Source organism: Chelonia mydas, chromosome 8 (assembly GCF_015237465.2).
Source record: "Chelonia mydas isolate rCheMyd1 chromosome 8, rCheMyd1.pri.v2, whole genome shotgun sequence".
NCBI lineage: Eukaryota > Metazoa > Chordata > Testudines > Cheloniidae > Chelonia > Chelonia mydas.
In genome coordinates, this window is record NC_057854.1 from 53,788,948 (window position 1) to 53,810,938 (window position 21,991).

The 21,991-nt window shown below is 41.7% G+C and overlaps 1 protein-coding gene across 4 annotated transcripts in view; it reads left to right on the plus strand.

The window, feature by feature from the left end:
* Positions 1 to 1,428: 1,428 nt before the first annotated feature.
* The window catches only part of SMG7 (SMG7 nonsense mediated mRNA decay factor), a 98,653-nt gene continuing 78,090 nt past the window's right edge, over positions 1,429 to 21,991 (plus strand). Inside the window, exons 1-2 of one of the 4 annotated variants that reach the window (XM_037906175.2) lie at positions 1,429 to 1,804; positions 7,725 to 7,855. In XM_037906175.2, coding sequence (XP_037762103.1) covers positions 7,782 to 7,855 — 74 coding nt within the window. In that variant the 5' untranslated portion in view covers positions 1,429 to 1,804; positions 7,725 to 7,781. Of the gene's footprint in view, positions 1,805 to 7,724; positions 7,856 to 20,904; positions 20,987 to 21,991 lie in introns of all 4 variants that reach the window. The other 3 variants (XM_037906177.2, XM_037906176.2, XM_043521180.1) reach the window with 3 other exon arrangements.

Genomic DNA, 21,991 nt, shown 5'->3' on the forward strand with positions numbered 1-21,991 from the left:
AAATCAGGCCCTAATTGCACTACACTGTACTTTCTCCCAGAGAAGGAAAAAGCCAGTTCACTCTCCCAGCTGGCAAGGAGAGGAAGAGAGAGCCAGCAGCAAAGTGTGGGTATGTGTGAGAGAGCTGGGAACAAACTCTGGCTGGTGGGCTGGGCGGGGTGAGCTGAACAAGCCCACCCTTCTAGTAATAGGGTGGCGGGTAGAAAAATGAGAGCAGGAAGAACCAAGCAAACAGCTGGATTAAGGAACTGGAATAGCTCTAGTCCTCAACGAGGCAATAAGAGGTCCTTCCTAGAGCATTTAGGAAAGAAGGGACATGATCACTCCCCCTTACAGGGAGTATCTTGGAAGGAAGCAGGGGCTGCAGCATGGCCTTAGGTGGTTTGGGGTTGTTGTTTTTTTTAAAGATTACTGACAGGTGGCAGGCAACCTTCCTTATTATTTGGAGTGAGCTCGCTTAGATTGCATCAATGTATTTTTTTAGCTCCCTCTTGTGATGAAAGACTTTGAAATGAAGCAGTGAGCATCTCACTGCGAACTGTTTGAAATCACTCTCATTTTAACTGTCACAGCTTTGGGCTCTAGGAGCTTCCTGGAATCCTACATGATTAAATCTGTGACACACCAAATTGCTTCCTGACGTCAAGGAAAATGGATTGACTGTTTTTAGCTTGCTCTCCCCCCGCGTTGGGAAGGAACCCTCAGACTTTCCGTGATACTGGCACAGCGGTGAGCGCTGGGCAGCACAGTAGGACATTTGCACGTTGCTGTAACAACTGCACGAATCTGGGAACAGCCCAGCAGTGCCTCTAGTTTGGCACTATCGCTGACAGTGCCAGATGCTGCAGAGGCAGGTGCAGGCATAGCCCCCTCCCAGATGCGCTGGGCCGTGCTGAGCTCTTCTAGGGGAGGGGAGAGCGGGTCTGGTTTCATCCTCACTCCAGGTGCTGATCGGCACGAAGCACGGGGGCGTATCTGTGTGATTTCCCTCAAGCGACTGTCCTCAGTGCCCTGACTCATGAGGGCCCAGCCAGCTCGGCCCCGCAGCTGGTGATTCTGGCAGAGCACAGTGTATTCACACGGACAACTGGGCCTGGGGGGAGAGGGGTTGGGGGGAGGGGCGGGGGGCAGGTGAGGGAGGGGGGTATTGGAGAGGAGTGGGGGAGCGGTCGGGATGTAGGGCAGGCAGCCAAGTGGGGGGGGCGGTGTCAGGAGGAGCATGGGGTGGGGCCAGTTTTTTGGCTCTATTCCAATCCGGAAGAGCGGCACGCTCGGCGGTTGTTATGGTGATAGTGCGGCAACCTCCCGTTGCTATAGCAGCAGCCCAGCCAACGGGTTGGCGGGTTGGCAGCGAACGCGCGGGGAAGGCTTTGGCCGTAGCGCAGGCAGGAAGTGTGGCTGGGGAGGCGGGGCCGGGCCCGGGCCCGGAAGTGTGGGGGAGGCGGACAGCATTGACTGTGAAGCCCGGAGGCGGCTGCTGCCTGCCCCGGCGCGCGGAGGCGGCGGCGGCGGCGGCTCCTCCTCGAGCCTGGTCGCCTGAGGCAGGCAGCTGAGAGCTGCGCGGTGCCGGAGCCGGTCTCGCGAGAACAGCCCCTTCTCTACGCCCACTCCCGGGCCGGAGACCCAGCGCGGGGACACCCGGCGGGCAGGAGGAGCCTGGGCCCAGCACGGGAAGATGGCGGCGGCCGGAGGCGGCGGCGGCTCCTGGGCGGCGGAGCGGCCCCGGCTGTGAGACCCGGAGAGGGGCGGCGGGGACGGGCAGCGAGCGGCGGAGGATGAGCCTGCTGTGTGCGCAGTATCTCCGGTGAGGGGGAGGGGTGAGGTGAGGGTCAGACCCGGCAGCTCGGCCCGGGCGGGGGTGTAACGGGGGGACGGACCCGGGGGCGAAAGGTGAGTTGAAGGGGAGGAGCAGAGCCGGGGCTGGCTGTGTACGTCTGACAGGGCGAGCGGAAGGAAGGGGGGAGAGGTGTTGGGGGGTGAGAGGTGAGCAAGGGATGCCTACCAGGAAGGGGGTGGGGTGGGCAAGCAGTGGTCTAGGGGAAGGACATTGAGGGGGAGGGAGTGGCATAGTTGGGGAGTACATCGGGTGAAGGGGAGTTTATTGGGAGGAGGTAAATGCAAAGGAAAGGAGGCTGAGCAGACAGCGAGGGAAGAGTGGAATAGATGGAGGAAGTAGGGGTAACCTCAGTAGAAGACTCTGGGAGGTATGGGGGAGTAAAGGATATACTGGTGCAGGAGGGAGGAGGCGAGACGTCTGTCTGGGAAAGGTGATAGAAAATTGTCATGGGGAGAAAAGGATATGTGTTGAGGGGATCTGGACTAGATGGTTGGGCCAAGAGGCTATGGTCGGATGAGCAAATGGGTGAAGTGGGGAAGATTGCATGGCAAAGTGGCATTAGCTGTAGGGGGAGAGAGAGTTAAGTTATTCACATGAGAAATCCAAAGTCCTTCATTGCGATTGTTAAATATCACATAGGACTTTATGCAAGCCCAGGTATGCTAATGGTGGTGTCGTGGCCAAATTCTAATTTGGGCTATTACATTCTTCCTGCCTACGTTTTTCTGCAGTTTCAAATCAATACAGGGCTAAGCTCTAGTTATACTGTGCAGTGTTAAATGGGTTCTACATGTAAAGCAAAATCTGTATCTGTAGTCTGTAAAGTGCTTGGGATTTCTTTTCTGTGAAAGGCAATATAGCAGCAGTTCTCAAATTGTGATCATTGGACCAGTAGTCTGCAGAGCTTTTTATGGTGGCGTGTAGAGTTAAAATGTTTTTGGAACCAAGCAATTTGGGGGGTTAAGAGAAGAGATAGTCAATGGATTTTTCACAGAATGAAAGTATTGTGGAATCCCAAAAGTACAGAAATGCACGATACAGTATTTTGGAGTGGAAAGTACTGGGACATGAGCATTAAGTAAACTTAATTCTTTGCATTTAAAAGCCCAGTTGTCTTGTAATTTAGAAGACCAGTGTCAGCAAAAAAGCCTAGATAATGATGAGCCTAGTACCAGTAAATATACTAAAAGGAGACATGTATCCCTTTTTGAAGACTCAGGGGCTGAAGCAAGAGCCTTTGAAAGAGGTGATGAGATGCTGTTAATATATTTTTTTACAGTTCTAAAAGGCCTTCTATCCAGGGATCTTAAAACACTTCAGCTACCTCCCCCATAATGGCAGTCCCCAAATCCTTTTTCTCTATCCAGTCTTGTATTCCTGGCTGCCTCTCATTCCTCTGGGTTGTCTCCATGCTATCTCAGATTTGTTCTTTTTAAAACAACTTTTTTTTTCTCTCCGTCTCCCTTCTGTTCATGGACAACATCACTATCCTTCATGTCTCCCAGGCCTGTAATATGTGCTGCATTTAATTCTTTTTTCCTCCACCCAATGCTGACGCATTTTCCTTGTTAATATCTCTCAAATGAACCTTTCTCATTGATTCCAGTGGTTAAATCCCTATCAATGTTCTAGTCATTTTTTTGCTTTTATAACTGAAATCTAGTCCTGACGGGCCTTCCTGCTGCTGAACTCTTTTGCTATCCTCCAGGTCTTTCAAAATTGGTGGTACTAAAGTTATCTTCCTTTCTCTCTGTTCTGACCAGTTTCCCCTTCCCCCACTGGGAAAAAAACAAACTTCCTGGAATCTTTCCATTGGCATTCCGCATCTTGCCACATCAAGTTCAAGATCCTCTTCATTTGCAAGACCTTCCACAATCACCTACATCTATTCCTTTTGCTCCTCTCAAATCTTTTGTCTTACTGCTCTTTCTCTTTTTGTCATTTTGCTTCATCTTTGTACGGTGCCTATTAAAGTGGGACTGAGGCATCTAGGTACTCACGCAATACAAACGATAAATAGAATACTTCTGAAAGTATTCTTGTCTTTGACTGGCAAAAACTTACTCCCTCCTTTAAAACCACTTCTTTAAATAGTTTGTCATCAGTTGTCAAACATTCTCCGTCTCCAGAACTCTTCCTTGTCTTTTTTGACCTATATAGATTGTAAGCTTTTTGGGACTCAGTGTGCACTATCCATGGATGTAAAGTACTATATATGTCTATGGAGCTATTTACATTTTAATAACTTACATATGGAAGAAATTGGGGTACAGAGATGTCGTTTGGGATAACTGTTGCCCAAGATCATACAGTACGAGAGCTGAAAATAGAACTCAGGTGTCTTAATGCCCATTCTGCTAGTTCTTTGCCTTAGGAAGAAGGCCATCCTTTCTCTTACTGTACCATAAGAACTCTCAGTTGGAATCCACTGATGAAGGAATAATTGAATTTAAGGATGTTGTGCTTAAGGATAGCTGAACAGGATGGTGATTTGTAAAGGTGGGGGCGGGGCGGGGAGAATGCTTCTTTATTGTATAAATAAGGCCTTGGAGGGCTTTTGTGAAAAATTTTTTGCCTGGTTTTTAGGTTAGGAATTCATATGTTGTCTTTCTTGGAAGATTAATGATTGGAGAAATAGTGAAATGACTTTGCAGGAATCAAGGAAGACTGAAAGTTGAACTAATAAGGGAACGGATTTTTATCCAGAATGGTTTAAACCTCTTTCCCTGCCCCTTCCCCCCCCCCCCTTAACACATCTAACTTCACAAAACATCTAACTTCAGTGAGTGTAGAGCATTTAGGATGAAGAACTTTTTTGTTAAAGAATCAGTGTCATTTCAATCAAAATGTAAGAGCTGATAAATATCTGAGACACCTATGGAAGTTTCTAGCAGAACCAGGAAAGGTCAAACTTTACAAGCTTGATATTTCCAAAGGTGTAAAAAAAACCAACCAAACAAACCTCAAAACCAAGCCGGGGGGATCCCATTCAGTCACCTTCCTGTGCCATAAAGATGGAAAAAGGGAGAAACCCCAATTTTAAAAATATCCTTTGCAGGTCACCAGTTAAGCTGCATCACCAGATAATTACCTTTATGTAGCTGATTCTCGTGGGTTTCAATTTCTGTTATCACTGGATTCAGTCGTGCTGTATATGCTGTTTCTGTCCCATTTTAGTTTGTCGTCTGGGAGGAATAAGTTAGAAACATTAAAATAGGTACTCAAGGATTTGCATAAAGTCTGGTGAGAGGGACAGGAGAGTAATAGATTGAAACCTTAATTACATTCAGGCCTATGAGACCTCTCTCAAAGATCATATTAATGGTTTTCCAAGACTCCCAGTTTACATGATCTCCCTGCTCAGGTGAAAATGGTGTCTAAGGTATGCTTTATGAATCAAAGCAATTTTGATTAGGCTCGCTCTCATTCTCTATTTACTTGGGAATTCTCAGGTACTCTTACCACAAAGCTAGTTATTAATCTTACAGGAGCAGACTTGTTTATGTCTGAATATCTCTTATGTGTTCTGCTAGCTCTTGCTAGAGCTGGGAGAGACACCTGAAAGGAAAACACCACTAGCAATGGAATTCCCAATTAGAAGCCACAGAGAACGGTTTCAAGAGTATACTGTCTCTTCTTCCTACCTCTGGTGTATTCCTTTTAAAAAGATGATGTTACTGTGAAGTTTGGGTTGGGGGTAGGGGAAGAGGAAGGACAGGTAGTTCAAGTTTGGACCGCCGTTTATCTACTTAATGGAGACATTCTTCTCTGTAATGTGAAAATGTTAATGTTGCTGTTCTCTGATGTTACTCTTTTTTTTTTTTTTTTTTTTTTTAAAAGAAGTCCCAACCCCACCAAAATTTAGTGGGGCTCCAGGTCTGTCTCACTGATCCAATATCAAGCCTGTCCAGTTTACAAACTGACAGGGTAACAAGCCTTGTGGATGGGGGTAGGAGAGCGATAGACGTGGTATCTTGACTTTAAGTAAGGCTTTTGATACTGTCTCTCATGACCTTCTCATAAACAAACCAGGGAAATACAACCTACATCGGGGTGGGCAAACTTTTTGGCCTGAGGGCCACATCGGGGTTCCGAAACTGTATGGAGGGCCGGGTAAGGAAGGCTGTGCCTCCCCAAACAGCCTGGCCCCCATCTGCCTCCTTCCACTTCCCACCCCTTGACTCCCCCCGTCAGATCCCCCGAACCATCCAACTTCCCCTGCCCCTAACCACCCCGCGAGGACCCCACCCCCTAACCAACTCCACCTGCTCCCTGTCCCTTGACTGCCCTGACCCCTGTCCACACCCCTGTCCCCTGACAGGCCCCCCGGGACTCCCACGCCTATCCAACTCCCCCTGTTCCCCATCCCCTGACCGTCGATGAACCTCCTCCCCATCCAACTGTCCCCTGACTGCCCCCCGGGACCCTCTGACCCATATCCAACCCTCCCGCTCCCTTACCATGCCGCTCAGAGCAGCAGGACTGACAGCCGCGCCACCTGGCCAGAGCCAGCCACACCACTGCGCTGCCCAGCAGGAGCTCGCAGCCCCGCCACCCAGAGCACTGGCAGCACGGTGAGCTGAGGCTGCAGGGGAGGGGGGACAGCAGGGGAGGGGCCAGGAGCTCAAGGGCCCGGCAGGACGGTCCTGTGGGCCGGATGTGGCCCGCGGGCTGTAGTTTGCCCACCTCTGACCTAGATGGAGCTAGTATAAGGTGGGTGCATAACTGGTTGGAAAAACGTTCCCAGAGAGTAGTTATCAGTGGTTCACAGTCAAGCTGGAAGGGAATATTGAGCAGGTTCCCGCAGGGATCAATTCTGGGTCCAGTTCTGTTCCATATCTTCATCTGTGATTTAGATAATGGCATAGAGAGTACACTTACAAAGTTTGTGGATGATACAAAGGTGGGAGGGGTTGCAAGTGCTTTGGAGGTTAGGATTATAATTCAAAATGATCTGAACAAACTGGAGAAATGATCTGCGGAAAACAGGATAAAATTCAATAAGGACAAATGCAAAGTACTCCACGTAGGAAGGAACTGTCAATTGCACACATACAAAATGAGAAATGACTGCCTAGGAAGGAGTACTGCAGAAAGGGATCTGGGGGTCATAGTGGACCACAAGCTAAATCTGAATCAACGGTGTAACACTGTTGCAAGAAAAGCAAACATTGTTCTGGGATGTATTAGCAGGAGTGTTGTAAGCAAGACATGAGAAGTAATTCTTCCGCTCTATTCCGTGCTGATTAGGCCTCAACTGGAGTATTGTCCAGTTCTGGGCTCCACATTTCAGGAGAGATGTGGAAAATTAGAGGAAGTCCAGAGGAGAGCAACAAAAATGATTAAAGGTCTAGAAAACATGACCTATGAGGAAAGATTCAAAAAATTGGATTTGTTTAGTCTGGAGAAGAGAAGACCGAGAGGACATAACATTTTTCAAGTATATTACATATTTTTTCACAATTCTTCTTGTTAACCTCTGAGTATAGGACAAGAAGCAGTGGGCTTAAATTGCAGCAAAGGCGGTTTAGGTCGAACATTAGGAATAACTTCCTAACTATCAGGGTAGTTAAGCACTGGAATAAATTGCCTAAGGAGGTTGTGGAATCTCCATCATTGGAGATTTTAAGAGCGGGTTAGACAAACACCTGTCAGGGATGGTCTAGATAATACTTAGTCCTGCCGTGAGTGCAGGGGACTGACTAGATGACCTTTCAAGGTCCAGTCCTATGATTCTATAGGCCTTGATCCCTAAAGACTTAAGCATGTGCTTAACTTTACATGCTGTGAGTAGTCCCATTGACTTCATTGTGATTACTTGCCCCATGTAAAGCTGAGTACATGTGTCTTTATGAGAACAGGGTAATGGTTTTTTTTTCCCCAACAGCTAGGCCTGTGAACCTACCCACCCGACCTCAGCCTTCAGTGTGGTTCTTGAGGTGTCATGGAGGGTAAACTTTATTACTTGCTGGTGATATGCGAGAAGGAAAGAGCCTGGCTTATCTTTCAGGACTCCAGGTGAGTTTGCAAGGCTGTTGTTTAATAATTAAAAAAATACATAAAACTAAGCCCACAAATATTAATAAATGGAGCAAACTTGTTGTGGTATTGGAGAGAGAATAAAGCTGAAATGTCAGGTCACTTTAAATCATACATAGTGGAACAGTACATTAATAGAAATCTTAATATAAAATAGAACTAACTTTTACTTCCTGTAAACAGCTTATTTTTCTTTTACAAAAGAAAAGAATTGAACTGTTAGCTCATTCCTCAAGTTTTCCTTAAGGAAATATTTTTCATAACTGACTTGACGTGCATGAGTTTAATTAAACTCTTAGCTATTTGAGGCTAGAACTAACACATGTATTTCACAAAAGTGCGAATTCTATGTTTTAGCTAAATGTAGCTTTACTCTGGTAGAACATAACCATAGAAAGAAAGATGATTGAATTACAGGTCTTGCATACCATTGAGTAATTCTGGTACTGACAAGTCAACAGTACTGAGAGTTCATGTGATTGGTTTAATCTCATGATCAAACTAGCCTCTTCGTTAAAAGTTTTGACTACTAAGTTTTTTATAATTCACATTGTTTCTCTGTCTTCATGGACTCACCAATAGCTCCATTACTTCCCTGCATCTGTTGTGTTAATCTCCTCTTGACTGCTCCCTCTCTTCATTCAGTGCCATATCACTAATATCTCACCTTCGCTGTTGCACAGAATAGTTACTCTGGTTACAATCCACGTATTGTCAGACTTTGTTTCCAATATCTACTGGATCAGACTACAAGAGTTATTTCTTTAAGCCAGCATCTCTCCACCTGTTCCTGGTCCTGCAATCAGCATGGTGTCCCCACAGCTAATATCTCCGTCTGAGGAGGTCAGTAATAGAAGGGAATGAGTTTTGTGTCACAGATGAGTTAGGAGTGCCTCATTTCTCCTAGTCTTTCCTGCTGAGCATATAGGTTGCCTAGTTTGCTGATGGCATGAAGGCCTTCTGGGAGCTCTTGGGGACATAGTACGGAGTCCTTAGACCTAGGATTTATTTTGATCCAGAAGAAAGCCTGTTGGTTCTGATATTCTGCGGGAAAGCAGTGTTGCTACCCCCATGAACAATGGTGCTTATAGCCTGCAAGGGCCCTTTTGCTGACTCTAGGTTTAGTTCTTTTTGTAATTAGACAGTATCGAGTCCCTGAGGAGGGCTTTGAATATTTTTACTCTTGTCTAATCCTAGATGTGCTCTCAATAGCAGTGGCCAATGAGAGACCTTGCCAGGCTGGAGCTTCTAGATTCGCATCTAAGAATAAACACCAAGTGCCTCAACCTTTTTGGGGCATAAGGCTTATGCTCAGGCTATGTGATAGGTGAGGACTGGTAATTATCAAGTCCAAATCCTGATGGAGAACCTCACACAGATAAACTAGAATAACTGCCGAGGATAGGGGCTTGATTTAGCCAGCTGTGTCAGAAAGTTATCGTGTTGGAATGCAGCATTCACTGTCAGTGTGCTCCAGTGGCTCTCCATTTGCAGGAAAAAGTTTAGACAATGTTTTGGCAGACCCCTTGAGAGTTGACAGTCAGTAATATGACTAGTTCTACATTTTCTGCAAATGGGTAAGATCCAGCTAGATGTCTTTGCCAGCAGTGACTGCTAAATATCTCCTCATATACTTCAGGGGCAGGCAGGATCCAGCATCATCAACAGATATTCCCCTCTGGACTAGAAGCAAGAGTTTCCTTCAGCCTTGAGCCAGAAGATCATCAGAAATCGGATAAGGATGTAACCAAGATGCTGACTTGGGCACGGCAATTGACTTGGGCATGGCAATTTTGATATTCTGACCTTCTGAAACTATAATTAAATCCACAAGTCCAGGTTCTCAGTCTACTAGATATATTATTTTGGTTTGGGATGAGATTGTCCAATGGGATCTCAAGTTGACAGCTTGGTTGATTGCTGGGAGCAGTAGATCAAGTGCTCTGCTGAGGTCCAAAAGTAGGAAACCATTAACAAGACATTTCTACTCAATGAACTGGAAGACTCTCCTTCTGGACAGCTCGAAAAGTAGACCAGGGTGGCTCTCCATTTTTTCCCGTGTATTCCTTCTGATGTGTGAACCACCTCCTGTGAACAAAATCTTGTTTTCACAAAGTTCCTGAGTTCCTTTCTTTTAACCTTGGTTAGACTATTGACTGTGTCCTATCTTTGAAAACAGAATTCCTTATATCTGTAACATCAGCCTGGAGAATTAGTGAGATACGAGTCCGATCGCTGGATCCTCCTTGTACTTGTTTATTAAAAGTAGGTCATGCCTCTTCACCCCAAATTACTGTCTAAACTTCCATCTCAATCAGGCCATTAGTCTTCACATTTCCTCTCCCTCCAAGCCCGAGGATGTCCGGCTCGGCATTTAAGACTCTTTGGAAGCCTAAAGTTATCTATGTAGGAACAAATCTATTCCGCAAGTTCTCCGGAATTCTTGTGGCTTATGTAGATAAGACCAGGGGTCGGTCCATCTCAGTTTAATGGCTGTTCAAATGGTTCAAAAAATGTATATGTGGTTACATGATTATATTAAATTTCTAGTGATCTGGAAGTTACTGGAGTAAGTTTCCACAGCATACCTTGGCACTGTATCTGTCACTGAGAAGGTTGCTATTTGGAGCTCTCTTACACTGCGCTACACTCTCAGTTTGGGCTTTAGTTCTGATGTCCAGTTTGGAGGAATAATCTTGTCGTTAAAAAGGAAAAGGAGTACTTGTGGCACCTTAGAGACGGATACAGACTAACACGGCTGCTACTCTGAAACTTGTCATTAAAGCTATTCTAGAGCAATTTCTGGAAAGTCACTACTGCTTGTCTGTTTGTGTCCACGTCCACTCCCCAGCAGTCAAGTATCTCAGAGGTAGTTAATGCAAAGGTCTCCGAATAAGTTTAATTTCCCAGCCAAGCCAGGGTAAGCTATGCAGCAACTCCTAGAACCCCCAAAATTTAGCAGTAGCTGCTGCTTCTGCCACTGCCAAGGCCATTTTGATTTTTATATGGAGAATAAGTTTACAATCTATAGGCCACAATCAGTCCAAATGGGGTTATTTTTTGCCAGAAAGGCAAGTGTTAGGTCTAACTAGCCAACTTATCCATAATAAGCTTTGTACTGAGTCCATAATTAGCAGATATTTTGATTTACAAGTCAGTCCTTGTCTTACTGTTCTAAACATATATAAAAACTACATACTGATCTGGTGTGTGTGTGGGGGAGATGGATCTGTAGCTATAGCTGAGTTGCCTGTTCTTTATTTTTCCCCAAGTACGTATAAAATGTATAGCATGGAAGAGTGTGCTAAGGAGTGAGTAGCTAAAGCATAGCCATACAACATAAGGAGATGCAGTAGTTTGCCACTTTGATTACACATACCCTAAACATTTCAGTTTCAGAGATTTTGTTGTCTACAATTTGTATGCCAAAAGTGGCCTTAATCTTGGATGAAACCATATTTGCATCCACTTGTGAAAGACATTACACAGGCAACTGCAAAGTTGAAAGTGTCTCAAACGCATACAGAAAACTAGATTTATTACTGTGCTTGCGATGACAAGTCTGTACTTGAGCAAAGGTTGGTATACAACGGATTTACTCAAGATTTATTTAACTCTGGTGTAGTAGATTTAAAATCAGCGACAGTTTATGGCGTCATAGGAATAAAAAGCTTAAGAAATTGACGTTTCAGGCAACAGGAATTCCAAGAGATGGTTCATCTGAATTTAGCTGGTGCAGCAGTGTATTCAGTCGAAGTTTTGGCACAATTCTTCCGTCTCAAAAATTTGAATCTATTGTGAAAGAAGTTTTCAGATCTTACTGTTTAAGTCCTAAAAGGTGGTGACTTCAAGCACTTGCTGATGCCTTTTGAGGTAACTGTCTATTTTGGCAGCATTCACCATGCATGCAGGATTGCTAGTCAGGGCATTAAAGACACAGACCAAATGTGGGGATTGCCTGTTTGGAAGATATTGAGTTAGATTGAAATATCCAGAATTAGGGGTGTTCTTTGAGATTAAAATAGGCAAGTTTGTGTACACTCTTGCAATGTCATGATGGACTTAATCACTAGTGTTAACTGAAGTCTTTCTTTTATGGAGAGGATTCTTTTATTAGAGACCTGCAAAGGCTAGAAAGTACTATAATGGAGCTTGTAGCAATGAGACACTTTGAGGCCTATATGGAAATTTATCTGTCGGGATGACAAACTGGAAGGGAGTTGATGTTTTTGTCTTCAAAGGCAAAATTATAGAAAATCAAATTTATATATAATTGAAAATTCAGTTGAACATATGGATACCTGATTCATCAGATTACAGCAGTCATGATTCATATGGTTCCATGTTTTGTTTTCACACAATGGCCTAGTGATTTTCAAAATTAGGTCAATTTTTTGTTTTAATGTAAGAACACAATATGTTAGACTGGTATACATAGGTGTGCTAAGTAATAAGGAAAAGCAGTGGCTGGCTAAAATCTCACTAACCCCTGTTAAATACCCAGCAGATGATAGTGCACATATACGTGCACTAAAGCTTTTAACCACCAACATTTCAGAGTATATTGGTTTTTGATGGAAATACTGTTGTCCTGTAGCAATGCAGTAGTGATACATTTTTTTTTCCCCCCAGAGTGAACCTTCAGTTTCTAATTCCTTTTACTTATTATTTGCTGTTGCTTAAAGTTAAAATGATCTGGTGGCCATTGTAGTTTACCAGGATAGTCAGTCTTTACACAAGACTGTCATGAATCACAGTTAGATTTAAATCCGTAATGTATGCCTGACTGAAAGAATTCAGGAGGTGCAAGCTCAACAGTTTGGTTTCAGTGGAAGACTGCTGGAGGGTGGTTCAGAAAATACAGTCTACACTCTTATTTCCCAGATGCTATTCAGTCATTAGAAATGAATTTCAGCCAAATGCTGAAGTTTAAGCATTGATTAGTGGCAAGTTCCAAATATGTGATTCTTGATTTTCTTCTCTCTCCTTCTTTAGAACTTAGTCTGTTTTTGAAGGCTCATGTTATAGCACTGTATTGGGAACATTTACTTGATTGCTTCTTTAGTCCCATACTTACGTTCTTTGGGTATCTTTACTGAAACCAACTGTAGGTCATACGTCTTTCATGGAATCTCAACTGGTACTAATAAAGCCAAGGTCCTGCTCACTTATCATTAAGTGTTTCTCTCCCAAAAAGTACCCGCATTTTCGTAGCAGACGAAATTAATCATTAGATTAAATCTATTTACATTTGTGAAATGCTCGGGAATATTTAAAGAGCAGGAATTCTCTCTGACCAGCACTCAGTCTTAACTCTGTTTCTCCACTATTATTCAGCTTTTTAAATATTTAAATGTGGACTATATATTCTTAAAATGGAGAATTAGAAATGTGATTTCCACAGTGTGTAGTAACGTACTATCACAATTGGTATAGTGAATAAATTTATTGGCATACTGAATAAATCCCAGTTATACATGCTTACCGTGTCCTCTACATTAAATCAGCATTTTATGGCCTTGAATAAGTGTTAGGACTGAGGGTTTTTTAAATACATCTAGCTGTCTCATCATGGGTGCATGGAATTTTGACAGAAGAAAAACTTTTCTGTTTGGTATTCATGTACTCTTAAATTGTTAAAATGTGTGCTTATATAAAAGCACAGACCTTAGACAACTACTACATAAATAACTGTTAGTCTTTATGAACTGTTACAAGTGATTTTGGTTTAGACTTTGTGGTTGTTGGGAATGTCTTAAATTTATTTGCATGCTGCTCAATGAGAGTTGGAGCTTCTCAAAAATATTCAAAATTTATACATTTTGTAGAAATTCTGAAATTTTGTTAAATTACACCCTTGTTTTGACCAGCTCCACTCAGAATGTTTTTTGTTGGTGTTCATGAAGTGGATGTTAAGTTTCCTGTATTTATTCTGGAATAAAATCACTTCTGTTCTAGAATAGTGTCCACATGGAGAGATATTTCAGAATAGCTGTTGTAGAGTAAGTTGCTTCACAATTACTGTTTTGTTAAAGATCCTCATGTAGGCAAGCTGGGGTATCCTCCACTATTATTCATCTCACCCAGTCTTCTGGGTTACTTTAACCTCCTCACCCCCTCAGGTTTTTGTTGGAAAGAAGTTGTTTCTGCTATTCTTCGGTTCCCTGCACCTTCAGTGTTGAGTCCCCCTTCACAATGGATAGTTGCAGTGCCTGCCTGTACTGTTGCTCATGGCTTTCCAAAATTGCAGCACAATGAGTGACCAGATTCTTGTTTCACTGATGTCCACACATATCTGAAAACTGGCAAGACATCTCCACTTTCACTGTGCAGCAGCTTTTGGAATCTGTGAGCAACAGAATAGACAGCAGAGCTCACTTTCTGCAGATTTAGGAGGACAGCACTGCATCAGTTTAACCCTGCAAGAGCAAACTGAGGTGGTCTTTGCAACCATAGAGGCTAGAAATAAATATATAGGGCTGTCAAGCAATTAAAATAATTAATCGCAATTAAAGAATAGAATACTATTTATTTAAATAGTGATTTCAATTACCACACAATACAAAGTGTGCAGTGCTCACTTTATATGATTTTTTATTACAAATATATGCACAGTAAAAAACAAAATAATTTCAATTCACCTAATACAAATAATATAGTGCAATCTCTTTATCATGACAGTTGAACTTACAAATGCAGAGTTATGTACAAAAAAAAACTGCACTCAAAAAGCAAATCAATGTAAAACTTTAGAACCTAAAAGTTCACTCAGTCCTAATTATTGTTCAGCCAATCACTCAGACAAATAAGTTTGTTTACATTTGCAGGAAATAATGCTGCCCGCTTCTTGTTTACAATGTCACCAGAAAGTGACAACAGATGTTCGCATGACATTGTTGTAGCTGGCATCGCAAGATATTTACAAGATGTATTAAAGATTCATATGTCCCTTCTTGCTTCAACCACCCTTCCAGAGGACGTGCGTCCATGCCGATGATGGGTTCTGCTGGATAACAATCCAAAGCAGTGCGGATCAATTATATTTATTTTTCATCATCTGAATCAGATGCCACCAGCAGAAGGTTGATTTTCTTTTTTGGTAGTTCAGTTCTGTAGTTTCCGCATCCGAGTGTTGCTCTTTTAAGATTTCTGAAAGCATGCTTCACACCTCCTCCCTCTCAGATTTTGGAAGGCACTTCAGATTCTTAAATCTTGGGTTGCGTGCTGTAGCTATCTTTAGAAATTTCACATAGATACCTTCTTTGCGGTTTGTCAGATCTGCAGTGGAAGTGTTTTTAAAACGAACAACGTGTGCTGGGTCATCATCTGAGACTACTATAACATGAAATATATGGCAGAATGCAGGTAAAACAGAGCAGGGGACATACAATTCTTCCCCAAGGAGTTCAATCAAAAATTTAACTAACACTTTTTTTTTTTTTTAACGAGAGTCATCAGCATGGAAGCATGTCCTCTGGAATGGTGATCGAAACATGAAGGAGCATGCGAATGTTTAGCAGATCTGGTATGTAAATACCTTGCAGTGCTGGCTACAAAAGTGCCATGCAAACGCCTGTTCTCACTTTCAGGTGACATTGTAAATAAGAAGCAGGCAGCATTATGTCACGTAAATATAAACAAACTTGTTTGTCTTGTTCTTCTGAACAAGAAGTAGGACTGAGTGGACTTGTAGGCTCTAAAGTTTTACATTGTTTTGTTTTTGAGTGCAGTTATGTAACAAAAAAAAAATCTACATTTGTAAGTTGCCCTTTCACAATAAAGAGATTGCGCTTCAATACTTAGTATTTTTCAATTCACCTCATACATTTCTTTATCATTTTTACAGTGCAAATATTTGTAGTAAAAATAATATAAAGTGAGCACTGTACACTTTGTATTCCGTAAAAAGAAAAGGAGTACTTGTGGCACCTTAGAGACTAACAGCTGTAGCTCACGAAAGCTTATGCTCAAATAAATTTATTAGTCTCTAAGGTGCCACAAGTACTCCTTTTCTTTTTGCGAATACAGACTAACACGGCTGCTACTCTGAAACCTTTGTATTCTGTGTTGTAATTAAAATCAATATCTTTGAAAAAGTAGAAAGACATCCACAAATATTTAATAAATTTCAGTTGGTATTCTATTTAACTGTGCGATTTTTTTATCACGATTAACTCAAAAAAATTAATCTCAATTAATCGTGTGAGTTAACTGCAGTTAATCGACAGCCCTTATATAAAGTATATGTGTGTATATACGCTTTTTTATTTTCTTTTTTAAAAGAAAGGTTAGTTTGCAGAAGTTGATAGCATTTGCTGGGGAGTTTCTTACTTGACCTACTCCAGGATGGGTTTTTGGAGTGCTGGCTAATGAAACCGTATTTTAGATGCTGCCTCTGTTTGAATGAGTCTATCAACTTGTGGAAATATAGCCTCTTCTTCCAGAGCAGTTGCTTTGAATGGACACACTATACTTTGTTGGAAGACACTTGAAATGTAGCCAGTTAGTCTGTTTTATATGTTTATTAGAAGTTATAAACCAGATTCATAATCTTCAGAAGACATCTGACAGCCATCCATAAGAAATAAAATTTAGCTACGAGATTGGAGGAAAATCTAGTTTGTTACCATTTGATGCTAGTGACAGCTACTCTTTGCTGTTTAGGTCCTGCAGAATGATAAGGCTGCGTATTTTGTTATATATACTGAGAGCATAGTATTAAATAGAATACTCAATCATACATTATGTTGAACATTTTAGAATGCTTGCCAATGCTTGCCTTTGATGGTCTCAAACTTAACCCATTTAAAAATAGTGCTATCTTAACTGCTGCTAGATTATTTACCTCCAAAAAGCAATCTAGCCACTTCAAGTCTGACCTAAATAACTTCATATCTGAAGCTGATTTGATGATCTAAAATGACATCAGTCTGAATTCAGTGATTTTTAAGGTCTAGATAGGGATATAAGTGCTACAAACACGTAGCTGAAACATCAGTTTTAATTGCTGAACCTCTTCTGTCATACACAGCAACATTACTCACTGACAAAGGTAGCAGTAAAAATATTGTTAATTCAGTAACTTCTCTAATGTAATGGGTACAATGTTGTTGAAAAAGAGTTTTAGATCTAATATTGGTGTAATGACTTGTGAATATCTGTTACAACCCAGAATTGAAACTGGTGTGTTTCTCTGAGTGTGGGCATGGGGGATGAGAAAGTAGTGGTGTCGTTGTTACCATTCTCTGTCATAGGCCATAGCATTGCTTTTCTTTAGGACACTTAAAGTCTAGTGTCTTCCTTGCTTGGTTTCAAAGGAGCCTTGCAAAATTGTCATAGAATGTATAACAGCTAAGATGCAAAAATCTACTATCCTTATCATGGTGATGGGGATGTGGCGAAACTCATTTGTAACTTGTCAAAAACAATTTTTCATTGGGAGCAAGTAGAATTTTACAGTCTTGTTCCAAGACTGACAGATTGGAAAGGACTTCTGAGTAATTGGTCTTCTGTGTTATAAATTTTTTTTCTTTAGGTTTATAGAACAGGTCAAGGAGACGACGAATAAATGGATTTTTCCAGGTTGAATTTAATGTCATTTACCTGTTCCCAGTGGACTGGCTGCCAGCCAGTGCATGCAGATTGACTATCTGTGCACTAATGCATGTGTTATCACAAGGGATGCTGAGGATATCCCTTAAGGATATTGGTTATTTAAGACTTATTTTCTACTAGAAATTGGAAGTAACTTTGCATCTGGAGTGCTCTTTATTTTAAACCATGTGATGAAAGGAAAGCAAATGCTTTTTAAACAGTTTCACCACCAGAGACTTGAAGTGACACAGATGTGAAAAACAGAGATTTTATTGAGTTTGAACATGGAACTGCTTCTTATGGTTTTAAATAAATACTTTTAAAATCCTTCAGTAACTTACTTTCCTTGCTCAGAACATGTTGTTAAATGAGCGCAGTTGTTACCTTAGCTGCATTGCCAGCAGCTGGAGACAAGGAAGCAAACTAGAACAGAACTTTTTTGCCTTTTCCTTAGCTTAGCCACTAGCAGCTTCCATTTTAGAGGCTTAGAAGAGAGCTGTGGATGGTGATGGTAGCAGGGAAGAAACTTAATAAAATATTATTCCAGCCAGTCTTCACTGAAAAATAACAAGGTTTACTATATTGGTCTCTCACACTATATTTAAAAAATATATAGGGGTGTGTGTGTGTGTGTGTGTATATATGTATGTATATATATATATAAAAATAATATATAACAATAGCTTGTAATTCTAGGAAATTCAGTTAAGGTTCCTATACTAACCTTAACTCTGCCCTCTTATCCCTAGCCATTCTCCTATACTTCCAGTACTACTTTACCCTGATGATCTACCCTTCTAGGTTGGGTCACTATCCCCACCTACATTCTGAAAATCTATAGAATAGTTGCAGAGGCATTACGTAAATGCAAAGTATTGTCTGTTGACCAATGGACAACTTGCCCAGCCCTATGCATGGGTGAGAGATTCAGCCCTGTTTCAGTTCAACCCTCCCATAGGTCAGACACAATTTCTCACACTTACCTTTCGCATACAGTCTGAGACACCATTCTCCTATAAGGGCTAGAAAGAGCCTTGTACTTACCTTGTTCACCTTTAAGACAGTCCAGAGACCACCTTTAGTCTTTCTGTTCTGCACATAGATTCCAGTGAACCCCATATACTTGGGTGGAGAGGAGAAGGGATGGACTCATGTTCCTCTTCCCATAGAATAAAAGGGAGCAGGCATACATGTTTACCCTTCGTGAAGGTGGTCTTGCATATTGGGCACATTTTCATTGCCAAGTCGTGTTACGGAGTTTCATTTCACTATATCTCTGGAGAAGCATTGTATTGGAAGCAATAGGGGAGCAGATGAGAGGAAACTCTTGATATCAGAGTGGTGCTGGTAAGGGCAGTAGCTTGGAGTCTTGAATGCAGTAATGGTAATGTGCAATGGTGGTGGGATTGCCGCTTCTTCCAGTCAATATTGTAAGTGGAGCTATGTTGACGATAAGAGAAGGGGTCAGAGAGGACTCATGCAGGGATGAAAATTCCAGAAGTAGAACTCAGGCCAGGGGTTGAGGTTGGAGCCGAAGATTCTCTTCTAGCAAAACTTCCCAATGTTTTGTCAGTTATTTATCTTTACAGTGTAAAGGGCTAGGAACTTTAGGTGAAAGCATAGATTTGGTGGAGTGGTGCTTTAGTTCTCTTGCTGAAGTTATAGCTGAAATTTTAACTAAAACCTCCTTGCATTCTAACTGAATAAAAATAGTCCTATGAACTCTTGTGTGGAACAAGTGATTTCTTTTAAATAAAGTAATTGAACAAATGTTAAAACTTTCTGAAAATTGTTAACACTTCCAAGTTTATAATACTCAAAACTACTTGTTCATTTAACCTCAAGCTTACAAAAACTATTTGGGCAAGCACTTCGCATGAAAATATATTCTATTATACTTGTTCAATTTATACAATTCACCTATACATTAATACTTAGTTATGTCAAACTCCCCAAACCATTGCAAAACCTTAATCCCACCCTGATGCCCATTTAGGCAAAAGCTGGAATAAGTTGATGAGTGGCACTGCTTCATGAAGGTCACTAAACTTAGGATGTGTTGAACTAGTGGGGGAAGCAAATTCCAGATACTTAGGCCTTCCTCTCAGGATGCCCTGCCACCACTCTCCAGATAGTTTCTAGATTTGTCTATCAGCAAAAGCATTTTCCAGAGTAGGCAGGGAGAAAGGCTTTTGGAAAAAGTCTAAGTGAACTTAGAGGACTTGGTTCAGAGCTGTCAAACTGACATCATTCATAAGCTCTATCTACAGAAAAGATACACTGAATTTCCCCAAGGGTCACCATCAACTTGACCAAAAGTTACCAGCTATAAGGATGAAGGAGTGCGCAGTTATCTGAAGAGACTTGCTAACAGGCTTGAAATTTTGTCAAATGTAATATTTCTCTTCTGAGACCTGGATTGAGAACACCAGTCTATTTCACACAAACCACTGAGGGGTTAAAAGCAGTAACTTTTTTGCTTACTACTGAGGTAGGCCAGATTCCAGCCTAAAGATTCTGCTTTATAGTGCTGTATTTGTTCTGTGCAGTGCATATCTTTTGAATATCAAATTGATTGTAAGCTTTATGCCAACACTGGCACCTGCACACCAAAGAAACTGCTGCAGAATAAGAAAAAATAACTTGCTATAGCACGTGCTAAACTCATGAACGACATGTACAGTTGTTCAGTGCTCTGGCCTTCTCAATTTTATGTCCCTTTTCATTGCAACATTGTAAGTCAGGGTCTGTTTCCTACTAGAAACTGTGTAAAATAGCAAATACTGTTTTCCAACCATAGCTGTGCATCATGTGAGAAGTTACATTTACACTGAGTCCAGGATCATGGAAACCTATCTTCTCCCTCCACATTCTTTATATCAACCATTAGGGCAATTCCAATCACAGCTGTGACATCCACAGTCTAAGTGAGGGTTTTAAATGCTGTATTAATATTACTTGCAGTGGCTGACCTTGTTTTGAAGCCTGTTTATTCACTATCCCGTGTTTCCCTGCAGTCTGTATCTTTATGGCTGATCTGACATTGCTCCAGATGCTCGGTGGAGAGGGCAGGGTAATGGTATGACTTTCCTTGGCTACTGTCCTGCATGGATTGTGATAGGAATCTTGTTGATTGTTTCAAGATTATTTTAGCCATGTTATGGAATTTTTGTTGGATGTAATTTGTACTGCAGCTTCCTGGTTAGACTATTAATGTAATGATCTCTCTTCAATAAACATTCAAACTTTTCTAATCTTGGGGAGGCACTTTGAGATCCTTGGTCAAAAGATGATGCATATTACCCAAAATGTGCTCCATATGAGGCAGCGGCGTGATTTCTTTTGCAACAAAGGTAAACAACAGAGTATCAGTGTAAGCCAGATTGGTATTTTGAAATCACATTATTGTTTTTCACAACTTCTACCAATTTCAGCAACGCGGATGCAAGTCCAAGAAGCTGGGAAAAGAGGAATATCTCCAACTTGGACAGCATCTACTTTGCACTTCCTGTAAAGGTATTTTTAGGATGGTCAATGAACAAAATTTTCACCCTGAACAAAATTTTCTCAGTAGCTAATGGGTCAGTGCTGTTGTACGTTGCATTCTTACTCTATGCTGCATGGATCCTGCTGTGTTAAAGGCACATATGTATATTGTGGAAAATTTAATTTCCAAGAGGAGTAGTATAGAGAAAAGAAACCCGAAATAGGTCAGTTTATTTGACTGGCATTATACTGAACACATTGTTTTAGAAGAGCATGGATTAGCATGAATATGTTGATGGTAGTTCTCTGCAAAAAGAGAGGAATAGAGGTGGTTGTCTAAGTGCCCCAAGAAACTCAATGCAATTAAGAAGCAGCAAAGTTTAAATTTGTTTTTAAAAACTCTCTTTACACTTACTACACAACCTGTGGAACTCAATAGTGCAGTTATATTATGGAATTGTAATAGCACTGTAATAACGCCCCTTTCCTACCCATGTTTTTAATAGCTTTCTGTTTCTTTTGATTCAGTGTAAAATGGGCACCATCTGGGGTTAGGAATGAATTTTTATCCCACCTGTAGCATTTTTTACAACACAAATTGGCCATTTATGGATCACTACTTTGTTCTGGTGTGGCTGTCCCTAATGTCCTGGGTGACAGAAACAAAGTTGCCCTTGTGGTTGACCTCCCTGTCGTCTGAGCCTACATCTCCTTTTTAAGAAGTTTGACTGAGAGTTGTTCATTCTGGTCTGAAATTGGGATGACCTAGCATTTTAGCATGTAGGGTGGGAGGTTCAGGGATCATAATTTGAATGTAGCCAGGTTAAATGTATTAAAATATTGCTCAGAAGTAACCTTTCTTCTTCAAGTGATTGTCCATATGAACTCCACTCTTTGTGTGCCAACTCCCTGTTTGCACAAGATCAGGTTCTTTTGGCCAGCATTGTCCATTGGAGCTGTGCCTGTGTCCTAGATGTCCTTGTGCTGCTACCCAAAGATATAAAGAACAGAGTGGGCTCATGGCAGAGAGACAGA